This window comes from Somniosus microcephalus, chromosome 11 (assembly GCF_052327205.1).
Source record: "Somniosus microcephalus isolate GS21.2 chromosome 11, FLI_Smic_1.0, whole genome shotgun sequence".
Lineage (NCBI taxonomy): Eukaryota > Metazoa > Chordata > Chondrichthyes > Squaliformes > Somniosidae > Somniosus > Somniosus microcephalus.
Genome location: NC_140997.1, coordinates 165,896,224 through 165,914,706, shown reverse-complemented (window position 1 = coordinate 165,914,706; position 18,483 = coordinate 165,896,224). Strand labels below are relative to the sequence as shown.

At 46.1% G+C, this 18,483-nt stretch overlaps 1 protein-coding gene across 14 annotated transcripts in view; it reads right to left on the bottom strand.

Moving 5' to 3' along the window:
* Window positions 1-18,483, bottom strand: part of chl1b (cell adhesion molecule L1-like b) — a 1,240,677-nt gene that overhangs the window by 305,566 nt on the left and 916,628 nt on the right. For all 14 annotated transcript variants that reach the window (XM_086001404.1, XM_086001409.1, XM_086001398.1 and 11 more), the window contains one exon: window positions 8,416-8,638. In XM_086001404.1, the coding sequence (XP_085857530.1) occupies window positions 8,416-8,638 (223 nt within the window). The remainder of the gene's footprint in view (window positions 1-8,415; window positions 8,639-18,483) is intronic.

Sequence of the window (18,483 nt, the reverse complement as noted above, 5' to 3'; positions counted from 1 at the left end):
TTGACAGATCGCTTCTGTCATCTCAAGTTCACCTGCCATCTATTACATCAACATGGGTGCCCTTTGTACTGTCTCACCTTGGTCCTCAGAATCCGACCACGATCAGCCCCAACACCAGCAGCACCAGGCACACCAGCAGCACTAACAACAACACCAACCTTCTCCGCAATCACCTGATGCTGCACAGGATAGAGGGCATCAGCACCTGAGCACATTGCTGCCCTGGAGGCCAGGGATGGCCTCACCATGGCCAGATTTACTTCACTTGACGCTGTATACCCTGGCTGCCACATGATTCGCCAGGTTGGCACCACCCCATACTAACACCATAAAGCATCCCTACAATGCCCAAGCCATTCTTTTCACACTCAGCACCATTACGGGGAGTACCGTTATGTCTCACCATTCACTGCAACTCACTAAGCCACTTCCAAAGGTGTACACAAATCTATCCAAGAATGGAAAGTGTTGAAAATAAAAGTTTCAATGTTTGACAGCACATTAACAGAAACTTTACATGAACATTGGATAAAACACCCAAGTGGCTACCCTTGTGTGTTGTTAGTTGGTATAATTGCACTAGGATGTGGGTGAGTTGAGGGGTGGCTAGTGAGATGGGGATGTGATAATGTAGATAGAGAGAGATGGGTGGAGGTGCAAGGTAAGTTGGTGTGAGTAAGGATGTGCAAGAGTAGGGTAGGGAAGGCAGAGTGATGGGGATGTGATGAGAGGCACAGGAGGATGAAGGTGAGTGTTGCATTGTACTAATGCTTCATGATCTAATGAGATTATTTCAGTGTCAGCTGTGGCTCATTTGTTAGCACACTTGCCTCTGAGTCAGAAGGTTGTGGGTTCAGAGTCCCACTCCAGGGACTTGAGCACATAAAGCTTGGCTGACACTCCAGTGCAGAGCCAAGGGCATGCTGCATTGTCAGAGGTGCCGTCTTTTGGATGAGATGTTAAACCGAGGCCCCATCTGCTCTCTCAGGTGGACGTAAAAGATCCCATGGCACTATTTCGAAGAAGAGCAGGGGAGTTATCCCTGGTGTCCTTTCCAATATTTATCCCTCAGCCAACATAACAAAAACAGATTATCTGGTCATTATCACATTGCTGTTTGTGGGACCTTGCTGTGCGCAAATTGGTTGCTGCGCTTCCTACATTACAACAGTGACTCCACTTCAAAAGTACTTCATTGGCTATAAAGCACTTTGAGACGTCCGTTGGTCATGAAAGGTGCTATATCAATGTAAGTCTTTCTTTCTTTAAAGGTTTGCGCCATTACACCCAGTTCCTCCTGACGACATCCCTGCTTGTGACCTCCTCTGCAATGTGCAACCAGGCTGTGTTGGTCTCCTGGGGAGGTCTCTTCTGCCCATGGGAAGGGAAGACAACCTCCCTGCGTGTTGTGACTCCCTCCAAAACCATAAGGAGGGAGTCATGGGAGAACCTCTGTGCAGTGCTTGTCAGTGATTGCAGCACTCCAATGCTGTAGAACACTGACAGCACAAATGTCAAAAGTAAGATGGCCATGGTCCCTTAAAGGAAACGGGCTGATGATGCGTCATGAATGACCTCATCAGACCCGCTTCCTCTAACTGGGCTGGGAAACACGCTGGGCAGGCTTAACAAGCCCTAGCAACGTAAATTCATCTTAGGCAGTGGGTTGGAGCCAGCAGCAGGGCAGCGACCTGCCACCGACATCATCCGCACCGGATCCGCCAAAGTGAGCAAAATCCCGTTTTGCTCTTTAAAAAAACTATAAATTTTAGACATTTCTGAGCTTTTCAGAGGAGGAATGTGAAGTTGTTCACTACAATTGAATTCAGCATGCCTTGCAGTGTGTTTTCCCTTTGGATTTCCCAATGTTGGTATGAATATATTATGCTATAGTGCATAAACAGCATATTTTACTGAAAAACCTTGAATCTGAATTATCAAAGCAGCTATATTTCTGAGTTATATTATTGTAATGTTTCCTAGGCTGCTTTTTTCCTCATGTTATACGTATATTATAATTTTTGGAACATATATCATGCAAATGTATACAGTTTTTCCCAAATTAAGACAGACAATTTTCTATTTTCACTTGCAAAACAGAGTCTCTCCCCCACCACCCTGCAATATCCGACTCTCTCCCCCCCCCACCCTGCGATATCGACTCTCCCCCCCACCCTGCGTTAGCCGACTCTCCCCCCCACCCTGCGATATCCGACTCTCCCCCCCACCCTGCGATATCCGACTCTCCCCCCCACCCTGCGATATCCGACTCTCCCCCCCACCCTGCGATATCCGACTCTCCCCCCCACCCTGCGATATCCGGCTCTCCCCCCCCACCCCGCGATATCCCACTCTCCCCCCCACCCTGCGATATCCGGCTCTCCCCCCCACCCCGCGATATCCCACTCTCCCCCCACCCCGCGATATCCCACTCTCCCCCCCCACCCCGCGATATCCCACTTTCCCCCCCCACCCCGCGATATCCCACTCTCCCCCCCCGACCCCGTGATATCCAACTCTCCCCCCCACCCTGCGATATCCGGCTCTCTCCCCCCACCCCGCGATATCCAACTCTCCTCCCCACCCTGCGATATCCGACCTTCTCCCCACCCCGTGATAACCGACTCTCTCCCCCCACCCTGTGATATCACACCTCTCCCCCCCACCCTGCGATATCCCACTCTCTCCCCATCCCGCGATATCCGACTCTCCCCCCCACCCCGCGATATCCCATTCTCTCCCCCCCACCCTGCGATATCCCACTCTCTCCCCCACCCTGCGATATCCGACTCTCTCCCTCCCACCCCGCGATATCCGACTCTCTCACGCCTCCGCGCGATATCCGACTCTCTCCCCCCCCACCCTGCGATATCGGACTCTCTCCCCCGACCCTGTGATATCCGACTCTCTCCCCCCGACCCTGTGATATCCGACTCTCTCCCCCCCACCCTGCAAAATCCGACTCTCCCCCCCGCACCCCCCCCCACGATATCCCACTCTCTCCCCCCCTCACCCAGGAGCGGCGGCGGGACTGAGTGGAGCGAGGCAGCGGCAGTGAGTTTAAGAGGCGGCGAGGTGCAGGTAGGTTTACCAATCTCAGAGGGAGGGAGAGAGAGAAGTAAAAAGTAATTGAAGTGTAACGTCACCAGAAGGCAGGTAAGTGATTGGTTGGTGAGTATTTCTCTCTTTCTCCTTTTTTCCAAACTTAAATGTTGTGGTTTATAGGGTGTCTGTGGTGTAGCGGGGACTGCTGGTAAACCAGGGCCCTTAAGTATATCATTTAACTGTAGTGTAATTGGTGGGATTGATTTGATTTAATTTAATTTGAATTAATTAAAGGGTAAGTCATGGCAGGAGAGCTCGGCCCCGTGGTATGCTCCTCCTGTGCTATGTGGGAAATCAGGGACACTTCCTGTGTCGCTGATGACCATATGTGTGGGAAGTGTATCCAGCTGCAGCTACTGACAGACCGCATCGTGGTGCTGGAGCTGCAAGTGGATATATACTGGAGCATTTGCGATGCTGAGGAGGTTGTGGATAACACGTTTAGGGAGTTGGTCACACCGCAGGTAAAGGCTGCAGAGGCAGCAAGAGAATGGGTGACCACCAGGCAGAGTAGTAGGCGCAGGCAGGTAGTGCAGGGGTCCCATGTCCATCCCCCTCTCAAACAGATATACCGCTTTGGATATTGGTGAGGGCGATGGCTTATCAGAGGAAGGCAGCAGCAGGCAACTTCCTGGCACCGTGGGTGGTTCTGCTGCACAGCACAAGAGGAAAAAGAGTGGGAGAGCTATAGTAATACGGGATTCTATTGTAAGGGGAATAGATAGGTGTTTCTGCGGCCGCAAATGAGACTCCAGGATGGTATGCTGCCTCCCTGGTGCAAGGGTCAAGGATGTCTCAGAACGGCTGCAGAACATTTAGGAAGGGGAGGGTGAACAGCCAGTTGTCGTGGTGCATATAGGTACCAACGATATAGGTAAAAAACGGGATGAGGTCCTAAAAGCTGAATATAGGGAGTTAGGAGGTAAATTAAAAAATAGGACCTCAAAGGTAGTAATCTCAGGATTGTTCCCAGTGCCACGTGCTAGTCAGAGTAGAAATAGAAGGATATTTCAGACGAATACGTGGCTAGAGGAATGGTGCAAGGGGGAGGGATTCAAATTCCTCGGACATTGGAACCGGTTCTGGGGGAGGAGGGACCAGTACAGACCGGACGGTTTGCACCTGGGCAGGACCGGGACCGATGTCCTAGGGGGAGTGTTTGCTAGTGCTCTGGGGGAGGGTTTAAACTAAAATGGCAGGGGATTGGGAACCTGAGCAGGGAAACAGATGAAAGGGAAACCAGGATAGAAGCAAAAGAAAGGAAAGAGAAAAACAAAGGTGGCAGTCAGAGAAATCAAGGGTTTAAATCAAATATGGCCACAGTAAATAAAAATTCTAAAAGGTGTAAGAGTGTTAAAAAAACAAGCCTGAAGGCCTTGTGTCTTAATGCGAGGAGCATTCGTAATACGTTGGATGAATTAGCTGCGCAAATAGAGGTAAACGGATAAGATATGATTAGGATTAAGGAAACATGGCTCCAGGGTGACCAAGGCTGGGAACTCAACATCCAGGGGTATTCAATATTCAGGAAAGATAGGCAAAAAGGAAAAGGAGGTGGGGTAGCATTGCTGGTTAAAGAGGGGATTAACACAATTGAAAAGAAGGACATTAGCTCTGATGATGTGGAATCTGTATGGGTAGAACTGAGAAATACCAAGGGGCAGAAAACGTTGGTGGGAGTGGTATACAGACCTCCAAACAGTAATGCAGAGGTTGGGGATGGCATTAAACGGGAAATTAGAGATGCGTGCAATAAGGGCACAGCAGTTATCATGGGTGACTTTAATCTACATATAGATTGGGCTAACCAAATTAGTAATAATACTGTGGAGGAGGAATTCCTGGAGTGTATACGAGATGGTTTCTTGGACCAATATGTCGAGGAACCAACCAGAGATCAGGCCATCTTAGACTGGGTATTATGTAATGAGAAATGATTAATTAGCAATCTTGTTGTGCGAGGCCCCTTGAGTTGGAGCGATCATAATATGATAGAATTCTTCATTAAGATGGAGAGTGAAGTAGTTGACTCAGAGACTTGGGTCCTGAATTTAAATGAAGGAAAGTACGATGGTATAAGGCGCGAGTTGGGTAGGATTGATTGGGGAATGTTACTCAAAGGGTTGATGGTGGATAGGCAATGGGAAATATTCAAAGATCGCATGGATAAACTACAGAATTTGTTCATCCCTGTTTGGCATAAAAATAAATCAAAAAAGGTGACTCAACCATGGCTAACAAGGGAAATTAGGGATAGCATAAGATCCAAGGAGAAGACATAAATTGGCCAGAAAAAGCAGTAAACCTGAGGATTGGGAGCAGTTTAAGATTCAGCAAAGGAGGACAAAGGGATTAATTAAGAGGGGGAAAATAGAGTATGAGAGTAAGCTTGCAGGGAACATAATAACTGACTGTAAAAGCTTTTATAGATATGTGAAGAGAAAAAGATTGGTGAAGTCAAGCATAGGTCCCTTGCACTCAGAATCAGGGGAATTTATAATGGGGAACAAAGAAATGGCAGACCAATTAAATATATACTTTGGTCTGTCTTCACAAAGGAGGACACAAATAACCTCCCAGAGATGTTGGGGAACATCGGGTCTAATGAGAGGGAGGAACTGAAAGAAATCAGTATTTGTAGGGAAATGGTGTTAGGGAAATTGACGGGATTGAAGGCCGATAAATCCCCAGGGCCTGATAATCTACATCCTAGGTTACGTAAGGAAGTGGCCCTAGAAATAGTAGATGCATTGCTGGTCATCTTCCAAAATTCGATAGACTCTGGAACAGTTCCCATGGATTGGAGGGTAGCTAATGTTACCCCACTATTCAAAAAAGGTGGTAGAGAGAAAACGGGGAATTATAGACCGGTTAGCCTGACATCGGTAGTGGGGAAAATGCTAGAATCCATTATAAAAGATATAATAGCAGAGCACTTGGAAAACAGTGACAGGATCGGACAAAGTCAACATGGATTTACAAAAGGTAAATCATGCTTGACTAAGCTACTCGAATTTTTTGAGGATGTAACTGGTGGAATAGATAAGGGAGAACCAGTGGATGTGGTGTATTTGGACTTTCAGAAGGCTTTTGATAAGGTCCCGCATAAGAGATTAGCGTGTAAAGTTAAGGCACATGGGATTGGGGGCAAGGTACTGACTTGGATAAAGAACTGGTTGGCAGACAGGAAGCAAAGAGTTGGAATAAACGGCTCTTTTTCCGAGTGGCAGGCAGTGACTAGTGGGGTACCTCAGGGATCAGTGCTAGGACCCCAGCTATTCACAAAATATATAAATGATCTAGACGCAGGAACTAGATGTAATATCTCCAAGTTTGCAGATGACACAAAGCTGGGTGGACGTGTGTGCTGTGAGGAGGATGCCAAGAAACTCCAGTATGATTTGGACATGTTGGGTGATTGGGCAGAAGCATGGCAGATGCAGTATAATGTGGATAAATGTGAGGTTATCCACTTTGGTGGCAAAAACAGGAAGGCAGATTATTATCTGAACGGCAATAGATTGGGAGAAGGGGAAGTGCAACGAGACTTGGGTGTCCTTGTGCACCAGTTGCTGAAGGTAAGCATGCAGGTGCAGCAGGCGGTTAAGAAGGCAAATGGTATGTTGGCCTTCGTAGCGAGAGGGTTTGAGTACAAGAACAAGGAATTCTTGCTGCAGTTGTACAGGGTCTTGGTGAGACCACACCTTGAGTATTGTGTGCAGTTTTGGTCGCCTTATCTGAGGAAGGATGTTCTTGCCATGGAGGGAGTGCAGCGAAGATTCACCAGACTGAGACCTGGGATGGATTGAATGACGTATGAGGAGAGATTGGGTTGATTGGGCTTATACTCGCTGGAGTTTAGAAGAATGAGCGGGGATCTCATTGAAACTTATAAAATTCTAACAGGACTGGACAGACTGGATGCAGGAAGGATGTTCCCAATGGCCGGGGAGTCCAGAACCAGGGGTCACAGTCTAAGGATAAGGGGCAAGCCATTTAGGACAGAGATGAGGAGGAATTTCTTCACCCAGAGAGTGGTGAACCTGTGGACTTCTCTACCACAAAAGGCGGTGGAGGCCAATTCGTTAAATATATTCAAGAAGGAGCTGGATATATTTCTTAAGGCTAAAGGGATCAAGGGATATGGGAGAAGGCAGGGACAGGGTACTGAATTTGGATGATCAGCCATGATCGCATTGAATGGTGGAGCAGGCTCGAGGGGCTGAATGGCCTAATCCTGCTCCTATCTTCTATGTTTCTATCCTACTCTCTGCCCCCCACTCCGCGATATCCGGCTCCCCCCCGCGCGATATCCGACTCTCTCTCTCCCCCGCCCCCCGCCACACACCCCATTTCGGACATACCTCTGCTCCACTCCCTGGCTGCCTTCCCGACCAATAGCCAGTCAGATTGGCAATCTGCCTGGCTGCGGCTGGGAAGCATGTTTGAAAAATGTAAAACTGGTGGTGCTGCTAAATTCAGCAGGACCAGCAGGAAAAACGTACTTCTCGGTTTCCGGCCGCAAATCCCCCACCCCCCATTCCCTTCCTGCCTCGCAGTTATTATCGGGGCCGTCATCTCAACTGCTGCATACAAGGAGCTAAGTTGCAGGTGATATCACTGGGAGGAAATTGTAAATGCAAGGAAAGCAATGTATGAGGTTAATGTGTGGTTGTACATTTTACATACAATTGAATACTTTTTTTTATATTGTCAGTTATTCTTGGGATGTGGACAAGTGCGGCAAGCCCGTATATGTTGCCCATCTATGGTTTCCCTGAGGACATTTGGAGGCAACCATGTAGTGTGGGACTGGAGTTGTATGTAGGCCAGAACATGTCGGACATAAATGAACTAGTTGGGTTTTTAAAACAATCAGGCAGCTTTCATGGTCATGTTATAGTGCTAGCTTACAAATTACCAGATATATGGAATTCATTTCCACAACTTGCCTTTATGGAAATTGAACTCACAACCTCTAGGTTACTAATCCAATACTGTAACCACTGGGATACTCTATCCATAAATGTGTTAACCTCTTATTTGCAGAATGTATTCATGTGTGAATAATTCTCTGATGTGTATATACATTATAATCTTACTTTTCAATATAAATGTATTTACCTTAACAATTTCCCAAAATAGCTCTAATTTTCTACAGTTTGGAAGCATCTCTAATGATGGTCCATTCCAAGATGAAATTTGTACGGTTGATAAGGGAAACAGACCTTATAACAACAATTGCATTTTTGCAATGCTGATCAAATACAGAAAGACATCTCATAGTACAATAAAATCAAAAATACTTACTATCCTCTCCTGAATATCCTGTTACTATCTTTGGATCAGGGCCTGGTCCAATATCATTTAATGCTTGCACCTTGATGTCATAAGGTACAAATGTTGGGGTATTCGCAACCAAGTGGTGATGCTTATTGACTACATGTTCATGCCATTTTGTGTCAACTCCTTGCTGTCTCCAGCTAACTTTGTACTTCAGTCCAGGTCCATTCCAGTCAATGGGTTTCAGTGGCTGCAAAATACGTGCAGAGAAAATATTAGTTGATTGTGAACCAATTATGGAAAGACCACACCAATATAACTATGGTCCACTTGAAAGTAAAACAGGTTTCAGTATCAATAATGTTTACAGAATACAAGAAAGAATGTATTTTATTGGCAATGCGGGATATATACTGGGGGAAAAAAGAACTTGAGACATCATGGACACATTGTTCAGAATAATTGCATTCTGGAAACATTGCAGATATTCTGGGTAGCTAAAGGGGAGATCCTAGAAATAGATAAATGGTTCAAACATCCAAGAACTGAGATATTTCTAATTAAAACTAGTGTCAGCTTCAACGGGGGTCTGTTTGAGACTGCAAACCGATAGACTGATTAAAGTACTATGATCCTAAAACTGATAAAATTAATAAGCTAGAAAAACTCCCAAAAAACTATTAATGTGATAAATTGTCTTCCTTATCATGATTTAAGTACTTGATAGAGGAAAGAAGTATGATACTTAAATGAAAATCTGTTCCTTGTTAAACTACCTGAGGAATTACAACTTCTAACATGTGCTGTCCAGTTGAATGACATCATGGACAAGGACCCCTGCGATGGAATTAATCATCTTGATTGATCACTGAAGGTTCCTTCACTTAAGTGGGACATTCTTTGTGGTAAGTAAGGTACAGGAAACTCTTTTTTATCCGGCACCGACGGGACCGGCGTGGTGCCCGTTTATCAAAAAGTCCGGATTACAGAGAGGTATAGTAAAAGGTATGAGCGCTCCGTACACAGCAACAAATCAAGGCTTCCCTGTTGCTTAGCAACAGGTGCAGGAACCCCGGCCACAAGATCCAGGCGTCCCTGTTGCTTAGCAACAGGTGCAGGAACCCTGGTTACACAGCCACAGATCCAGGAACAGCCACTAATATGAAGTAAAACTTACCTGAACCTACTTCTGAATTATGCCGGTTAACAGAGATTTCCGGTTATTTAGGTGCCGGTAAATCGAGAGTTTCCTGTATTTAAGATTATGTTTTGCCCATCCAAGTGGCCTGTTTCTAAAAGGAAGTGGATCGTTAAGAAATGTTATGTGTTTAACTGAACAGAAATAAAGACCTACAAAGTGTAACCCAATGACTAGTAAAATGGCTTAAGTCCCAAACCCACTGCAAAAAGTTTCTTCTTATTAGTTCATGGGATGTGGGCGTCGCTGGCAAGGCCAGCTTTTATTGCCCATCCCTAATTGCCCTCGAGAAGGTGGTGGTGAGCCGCCTTCTTGAACCGGCTGTGTGTGGAGCCGGAAGATGTAGGAGGGGTTCTAAATGAATTTTTTGCATCTGTTTTCACTATGGAGAGGGACGATGTAGACATAGAAATAGGGCGGGGGGACTGTGATATGCTCGAACATATTAACATCGAGAGGGAGGAGGTATTGGCGGTTTTAGCAGGCCTAAAAATGGATAAATCCCCAGGCCCGGACGAAATGTATCCCAGGCTGCTGTGTGAGGCAAAGGAAGAGATTGCGGGGGCTCTAACACACATATTCAGAACCTCTCTGGCCACAGGGGATGTGCCAGAGGACTGGAGAACCGCTAATGTAGTTCCATTACTCAAGAAGGAGAGTAGGGAAAAACCGGGGAACTACAGGCCAGTGAGCCTAACATCAGTGGTGGGAAAATTATTGGAAAAAATTCTGAGGGACAAAATTAGTCTCCACTTGGAGAGGCAAGGATTAATCAGGGATAGTCAACATGGCTTTGTCAAGGGAAGATCATGTCTGACTAATTTGATTGAATTTTTTGAGGGGGTGACTAGGTGTGTGGATGAGGGTAACGCAGTGGATGTGGTATACATGGATTTCAGTAAGGCCTTCGATAAAGTCCCGCACAGGAGACTGGTCAAGAAGGTAAGAGCCCATGGAATCCAGGGTGCCTTGGCACGTTGGATACAAAACTGGCTTAGTGGCAGAAGGCAGAGGGTGATGGTCGAAGGTTGTTTTTGTGACTGGAAGCCTGTGGCCAGTGGGGTACCACAGGGATCGGTGCTGGGTCCCTTGCTGTTTGTGGTCTACATTAATGACTTGGATATGAATGTAAAAGGTATGTTCAGTAAGTTCGCAGATGATACAAAAATTGGTAGGGTGGTAAATAGCGAGGAGGGTAGTCTCAGTCTGCAGGACGATATAGATGGGTTGGTCAGATGGGCGGAACAGTGGCAAATGGAATTTAACCCGGAAAAGTGCGAGGTGATGCACTTTGGGGGGACTAACAAGGCAAGGGAATACACAATGAATGGTAAGACCCTAGGCAAGACGGAGGGTCAGAGGGATCTGGGTGTGCAAGTACACAGATCCCTGAAGGCGGCGGAACAGGTGGATAAGGTGGTAAAAAAGGCATATGGGATACTTGCCTTCATTAGCCGAGGCATAGAATATAAGAGCAAGGAGGTTATGATGGAGCTGTATAAAACATTGGTTAGGCCACAGCTGGAATACTGTGTGCAGTTCTGGTCGCCACACTACAGGAAGGATGTGATAGCTTTGGAGAGGGTGCAGAGGAGATTCACCAGGATGCTACCAGGGCTGGAACGCTTCAGCTATGAAGAGAGACTGGGCAGATTGGGTTTGTTTTCCTTGGAGCAGAGGAGGCTGAGGGGGGACATGATTGAGGTGTACAAAATTATGAGGGGCATAGATAGGATGGATACTAAGGAGCTTTTTCCCTTAGTAGAAGGGTCAATAACTAGGGGGCATAGATTCAAGGTAAAGGGCGGGAGGTTTAGAGGGGATTTGAGAAAGAACTTTTTCACCCAGAGGGTGGTTGGAGTCTGGAACTCACTGCCTGAAAGGGTTGTAGAGGCTGGAACCCTCACAACATTCAAGAAGCATTTGGATGAGCACTTGAAATGCCATAGCATACAAGGCTACGGACCAAATGCTGGAATATGGGATTAGATTAGACAGGGCGTGATGGCCGGCACGGACACGATGGGCCGAAGGGCCTCTATCCGTGCTGAATAACTCTATGACTCTATGACTCACTGCAGTCTGTGTGGTGAAGGTACTCCCATAGTGCTGTTAGAGGGAGCACAGGCATTCTCAGAGCTGAAGCCTCAACATTCCAAAGGGACGCAGAATTGCCCAATGCTATAGCAGCCAACCTATAACAAAGGATGAGGTTATATATCTTTTCATGTCATAGAGAGTCTCAATGTTAGGAACATACCAGAAACTTTAAATACAAACTGTAAACTAAGTCATACTGTAATTCTAGATATTGAAATAACTGTGGTACTGTTACTAAAATACCGCTACTGAAAGTGTTAGCTGTGGCTCAGTTGGTAGCACTCTTGCCTCTGAGTCAGAAGGTTGTGGGTTCAAGTCCCACTCCAGAGACTTGAGCACAAAAATCTAGGCTGACACTCCAGTGCAGTACTGAGGAAGTGCTGCATTGCCGGAGATGCCATCTTTTGGATGAGACGTGAAACTGAGGCCCGGTCTGCTCTCTCAGGTGGACGGAAAATATCCCAGGGCGCTATTTCAAAGAAGAGCTTATCCCCAGTGTTCTGGCCATTATTTAGCCCTCAATCAACATCACAAAAACAGATTATCTGGTCATTATCACATTGCTGTTTGTGGAAGCTTGCTGTGCTGCCAATTTCCCTACATTACAACAGTCACTATGCTTCAAAAAAGTACTTAATTGGCTGTAAAGCGCTTTGGGACGTCCGGTGGTCGTGAAAGGCGCTAGATAAATGCAAATCCTTCTTTCTTTCTTCTACTAAACATAACCCAGCTGGTGCTGAGATATTGTGATACATGTAAACAACAGTCATGTCTATGCTGATCTGGATTCTGTCAAATTCATCGTACATGTCCAATTACTTATATGTAATCCTCAATACTTAATCTCGTAATGGTATTAACATCATAAATGTTGTTAAATAAAGTAGTTTTAGTTAATGCATCTCTGGTCTGAATCCATCTTTGATGACTCTGGCAAATGGGAGTTAATTACACTTCACTTGGTGTTGTATGTTGATTTTTCCATAATTGATTTCGCTTAGGTAACTATCAGTATAATTTGCATTGGTTATATGTGATAGTATAAAAGTGAGATCATTTAGGCATCTTATAAAGCTTTAGGGGGTGATTTTGCCAGCCCTGGGGAGGCAGTTTTGGAGGCGGGACTGCTGGGAAAATGGTAGAATCTGGGGGTGGGTACCCATCCAGCCCCAACCCGCCTCCATACCATCTTCCCAGGAGGCGGGTACCCGACCTGCGCCGGGTCCCGTCTCCTGGAGGCGGGAAGGGGATTGCAGCCACTTAACTGCCTGTTGCTGGGCGGGCTCAACAAGGTCAATCAAGTGAAAATAGTGTGGGTTGGCCAAAAGTCGATGGAGGCGGGACTAAAACCCGACAATCCCGGCTGAGCGCACTGGATACAGCAAAGGCTATGGGCCCCGATTCCGGCTATCGTGCTGAAGACTTGTGCTCCAGAACTAGCCGCGCCTCTAGCCAAACTGTTCCAGTACAGCTACAACACTGGCATCTATCCGACAATGTGAAAATCCAACACGGCCAATTACCGCTCCATCAGTCTACTCTCAATCATCAGCAAAGTGATGGAAGGTGTCATCGACAGTGCTATCAAGCGGCACTTACTCACCAATAACCTGCTCACTGATGCCCAGTTTGGGTTCCGCCAAGACCGCTCGGCTCCCGACCTCATTACAGCCTTGGTCCAAACAATGACAAAGGAGCTGAATTCTAGAGGTGAGGTGAGACTGACTGCCCTTGGCATCAAGGCAGCATTTGATCGAGTCTGGCATCAAGGAGCCCTAGTAAAATTGAAGTCAATGGGAATCGGGGAAAACGCTCCACTGGCTGGAGTCATACCTAGCATAGGAAGATGGTTGTGGTGGTTGAAGGTCAATCATCACAGCCCCAGGACATCGCTGCAGGAGTTCCTCAGGGCAGTGTCCTAGGCCCAACCATCTTCAGCTGCTTCATCAATGACCTTCCCTCCAACATAAGGTCAGAAATGGGGATGTTTGCTGATGACTGCACAGTGTTCAGCACCATTCATAACTCCACAGATAATGATGCAGTCCATGCATGCATGCATCAAGACCTGGACGACGTTCAGGCTTGGGCTGATAAGTGGCAGGTAACATTCGCGCCACAGATGTGCCAGGCAATGACTATTTCCAACAAGCGAGAGTCTAACCACCTCCCCTTGACATTCAACGGCATTACCATCACTGAATCCCCCACTATCAACATCCTGGGGTTCACCATTAGCCAGAAACTTAACTGGAGCAGCCACATAACTACTGTGGCAACAAGAGCAGGTCAGAGGCTAGGTATTCTGCGGTGAGTGTCTCACCTCCTGACTCCCCAAAGCCTTTCCACCATCTACAAGGCACAAGTAAGGAGTATGATGGAATACCCTCAACTTGCCTGAATGAGTGCAGCTCCAACAACACTCAAGAACCTCGACATCATCCAGGACAAAGCAGCCCGCTTGATTGGCATGGCTGCAGTGTGTACCATCTACAAGATGTACTGCAGCAACTCACCAAGGCTTCTTTGGCAGCACCTTCCAAATCCGTGACCTCTTCCACCTAGAAGGACAAGGGCAGCAGGTGCATGGGAACACCACCACCTCCAATTTCCCCTCCAAGTCACACACCATCCTGACTTAGAAGTATATCGCCGATCCTTCATCATCGCTGGGTCAAAATCCTGGAACTCCCTCCTGAACAGCACTGTGGGAGTACCATCACCACACGGACTGCAGCCGTTCAAGAAGGCGGCTCACCACCACCTTCTCAAGGGCAACTAGGGATGGGCAATAAATGCTGGCATTGCCAGCGACGCTCTGATCCCATAAAAACGAATTTAAAAAAAAGCAGCAGTCCCGCCTCCAACGCGCCCCCATTGGCAAACTCACCCCCTTAGAGTTGGACGGCAGATGCAAATTTAATTTTCCTACATATATGTATTGGAAAAGGGATGGAAACGTGGAGAGTGAAGATCTGTATGATACTCTAAATACTATCAATTAGCTATTGGACTTTCTGGAGCTATGAACTAACTTCAACTGTTGGCGGGTTTGCGGTAATTTTCTTTCCTAAGGCCCGTCAATGTGAATCACCACTAACTCGCTGCTATTATCTCCCAGGACTTTCATTAGCCATGCAGGGTGCTTTAGAGGCCATTAAACTGTCCTCCATTGGCTTACCACCTCTGGAAGGGAAGGAAACATAGCTCTGCTGCAGCCTGGCCGCAGTCAATTAAAAGGACACCTTACATTTACAGTTCTAGACACTGCACATTGGCGGCAGGGAACAGCAGTCTTGGGTGTGGCCACAGCAGCAAGTGCCGCAAGGTGTTCTCATGTATCTGTGGAGGTGCTGCTGGCAGAAGACAGGGAAAAGATGAACCATCTCATGGGTCATGGGCACTGAAGGCAGTAAGTGGAGGTTACAGCCTGTCTGGAGGGAGGTGGCTGAGACGGTGACCCAGAAATTCACACATGCCCATTTTTGGGTGCACAGAGTTCATTCCCTGTGTGTGAATGGTGAGGCCAGATTTTGGGTGTCGGGCCTCATTATAATGGAGATGGCGCAGCATCACCCGTCGGCGAAGAGTGAGGGTTGCAGCCGGGAGTGGGGGACTTCCTCAAGAAAGTAATTGTTTAAAGTAAACATGGCTTGATCAAAGTATTCTGCATTCATTTCTGTGTATTTTTTCCAACTTTTGGGAGTTGGATGATGGCAGGGGAAATGGAAACTTTTGATTTCTGAAGAAACTTGCAGGAAGTCTTGAACAGTGAGAAACATTGTGAGGGTGTCAGAGGGAGAACAAATAGGTGGGAAGTGACTTTATTTTGGTCATAAACCTTTATTTCTGAAATCAATGCACGATTTGTTTTGCTCTGGAAGCTGGCTCGCCTGTTCCACTTCCCCGTTCCTTCATACCCTCCTCGTGCTGTATTGTGCTTTGAGTTTTCTGATCTTTCTTCTCCTTCGTCATCATCATCTTCAAGTTCCAGAAGGAGCAAGCAATGCTATGCAGCACGCCACATGCAGAAATTATCCTGGAGACTCTAGCTTGGCTGTACTGCAGTGCTCCACCAGATTCATCCAGGCACTTATTGGGAGACTTCAGGATGTTTATCGTCTGTTCTATAACATTGCTTGTGGTTGTATTGACCTCATTAGAGGTTATATTCAACTGTCTGTGGAAGCTGCAATGGCGTCATCAGTGGATGGGACAGTTCTGGTCGCCCTGATACCCTTGAGTCATGCAGGCTAGAATGGTGGATTGTCACATGATGAAAGAGACATGGCAGTGTGCCGGGCATCTAAAACTGACACTCAAGATCGGGTGATTAGCATCGCACACTAGCTGCAAATTTGATAGAATGTCAGCTTTTTCTGTTCATGAGAGGATTTTTATTGGAAGCTTTGAGGGGCACCATAGTTCTGCCAATTATTTCCTGCAGTTGTGGGAAGCCAACCCGCCTATAAAGCTGAATTGTTCTCTCTCTTTGTTTCTATGGATTCATTGAGAAGGAAATGAATTGTGAAGCCCTCTTGAAGAGAGCAACCTTGACTTTATTGATGCAGCAGTGAGGTACTGATTGGCTAATGTGGCACAGGTCATCTGATGGTGTCTGGAAGGGTGTAGATGCAAACGAATTTACGAAAATGGTGATCTGGGCTGATACAGACAATGTTGTTCTCCTGACAGAAATGGGCTGCAGACCTTCAGCCAGCAATAGAGATATTTCTCTAATAGCCTCCAGGGGAATGTGCAGCCTTCTGAGACACAGATGTTCTGAGAAGTCTACTTAAGGCCTTCTTGGTGTGTAGACCCTGGTGATTCTGTCCACATGTAGGGAAGAGATGCCTTCTATGCGGCCTGGCTCTAAGAGCCTCTAATCTGGTCTCATGCATTTCCTCCCCCTCCTCTTCATAACAGAGAAATAAAGGAACTCTCCTAGAGGAATCCATATCTAGAGTGTGAAGCATACTTTGAGAATTGCCGAGTAAAGGTAGCACCAAAAGTCACGTAAAGTACTTAATAGAATACTATGCAGGCAAAGAAACACCAACTGTCAAATATGAACACACAAAATAGCCTCCTTCTATTGAAGAAGTTACATTAATGGCCTGTCAAAAGTCTGTTGGGTGTGGGAAGGTGGAGAATATTCCTCGATCTAAAACAGTAGTCCGTGAAAAACAAAAACCTAGGTGGAGAAATTCAACTTAACTTCACTTGTTTTTCATATATAAAATGGGCATTGGGCCTGCATATTTTAGGAGGTGACCTCCTGATCGCCCCTGCAAGTAATCTGGTTATAAAATTGGAAGCGGATGCCTTTCAGGCGTCCAGGGCACCTGCCTGAAACCTGCGTTAGGTGCCTTGCAAATCTAAGGGAATCAAGGGATATGGGGATAGAGTGGGAAAGTGGAGTTGAGGTAGAAGATCAGCCATGATCTTAATGAATGGCGGAGCAGGCTCAAGGGGCTATATGGCATACTTTCGCTCCTATTTCTTATGCTCTTATGTTCTTAAATGCAAATCGGTGCCCTACTGCCGGTTGTAGGAACCAGATGCAAAATCTGGGTACAAATGGGAGGAACTTGCACTCTGCAAATTCCGTACAGTTGTACCAGGCAAAGGGACCACTGGAGGCCACTCTCGAAATGGATGCAAAACGTCTTAAAAACTGCATTTCTGTGGAGCTGAGTGGAGTCGGAGTGATTCTGGATGACTGTGAAGGTAACTTGCATCTACATCACAAAAACCATTAATAACTTCTGACTGAAATAACCACGTGAACAGAAAGATTATGGCCCGTATTTTCCGGGACCTACGGGTGCGTACGTACGTGAAGCGCACGCGCGAAAACCCGGAACTTGCGATCTGTCAGACATAGCTATCCCAGGGAAAAGGGCATCCGCGGGCGGAGAGTTGGGCTATTTGCCCAACTACTGCCCAGCAAATGCCCGTGAAATTCTTACGCCTGGTAAAAGCAGGCATATGGCCAGCTTTTATCAGCATAAGAGTTAAAATTAATATAAAAATAATTTTTAAAATTATTTAAACATTAAAACACCTGTAAAATAAGTTACTTTTTTTTAGCCCCTTTAAAACATTTACATTTATTTTTCAAAAAACTAATTTTTGTTTTAAATGTTTAATTAAATGGCATTTTAATTAATTTTAAATATGTAATTTTTAAAAATGTATTTGGTATGTAAATGTGTTTTTTTATGTGTTCCCCATTCATGCTTATGAGGATTCTGTACATATGGAATCCCCATAAGTATGAATGGGGATTCCATTCTTTCATTGTTTGGACCGGCCCACGTGATCCCAGGGGCGCTTGCGAACCGCCTGCGCTCCTGGGATACGTGGGTCTTTACGCATGTCTATGCGTAGAGGCCCAGGAACGCGAGTCTCCATGGATTACCAGGTAGGTGAGGATTTTATTTGCGGATCGGAAGCATTGCCCCGCGGGAAGCCTCTGACTGCAAATTCAGGCCCAATGAGATCTACAGATTTTTAAATAATGTGCAGATCACTAGAAATCAGCATCCTAGCTAAGCAAAAATAAACTGCAGTAATGACTGCAAGTCATAATGCACATTTAAGCTAAATATTTCCAAAATATTTTACTCGGTTTTACATTTTTGAAGAACTTTTCCTTAAGACCCCAAATTATGCCATGGGATATAGGCAATGAATACTTGATGTTAATTTGAAATTTTCTCTGCTACTTTAACACAGAAGTTAACCTGTTAATGATTAATGGGGTAAAGTGTTAAGCATATGTATGCTACTAT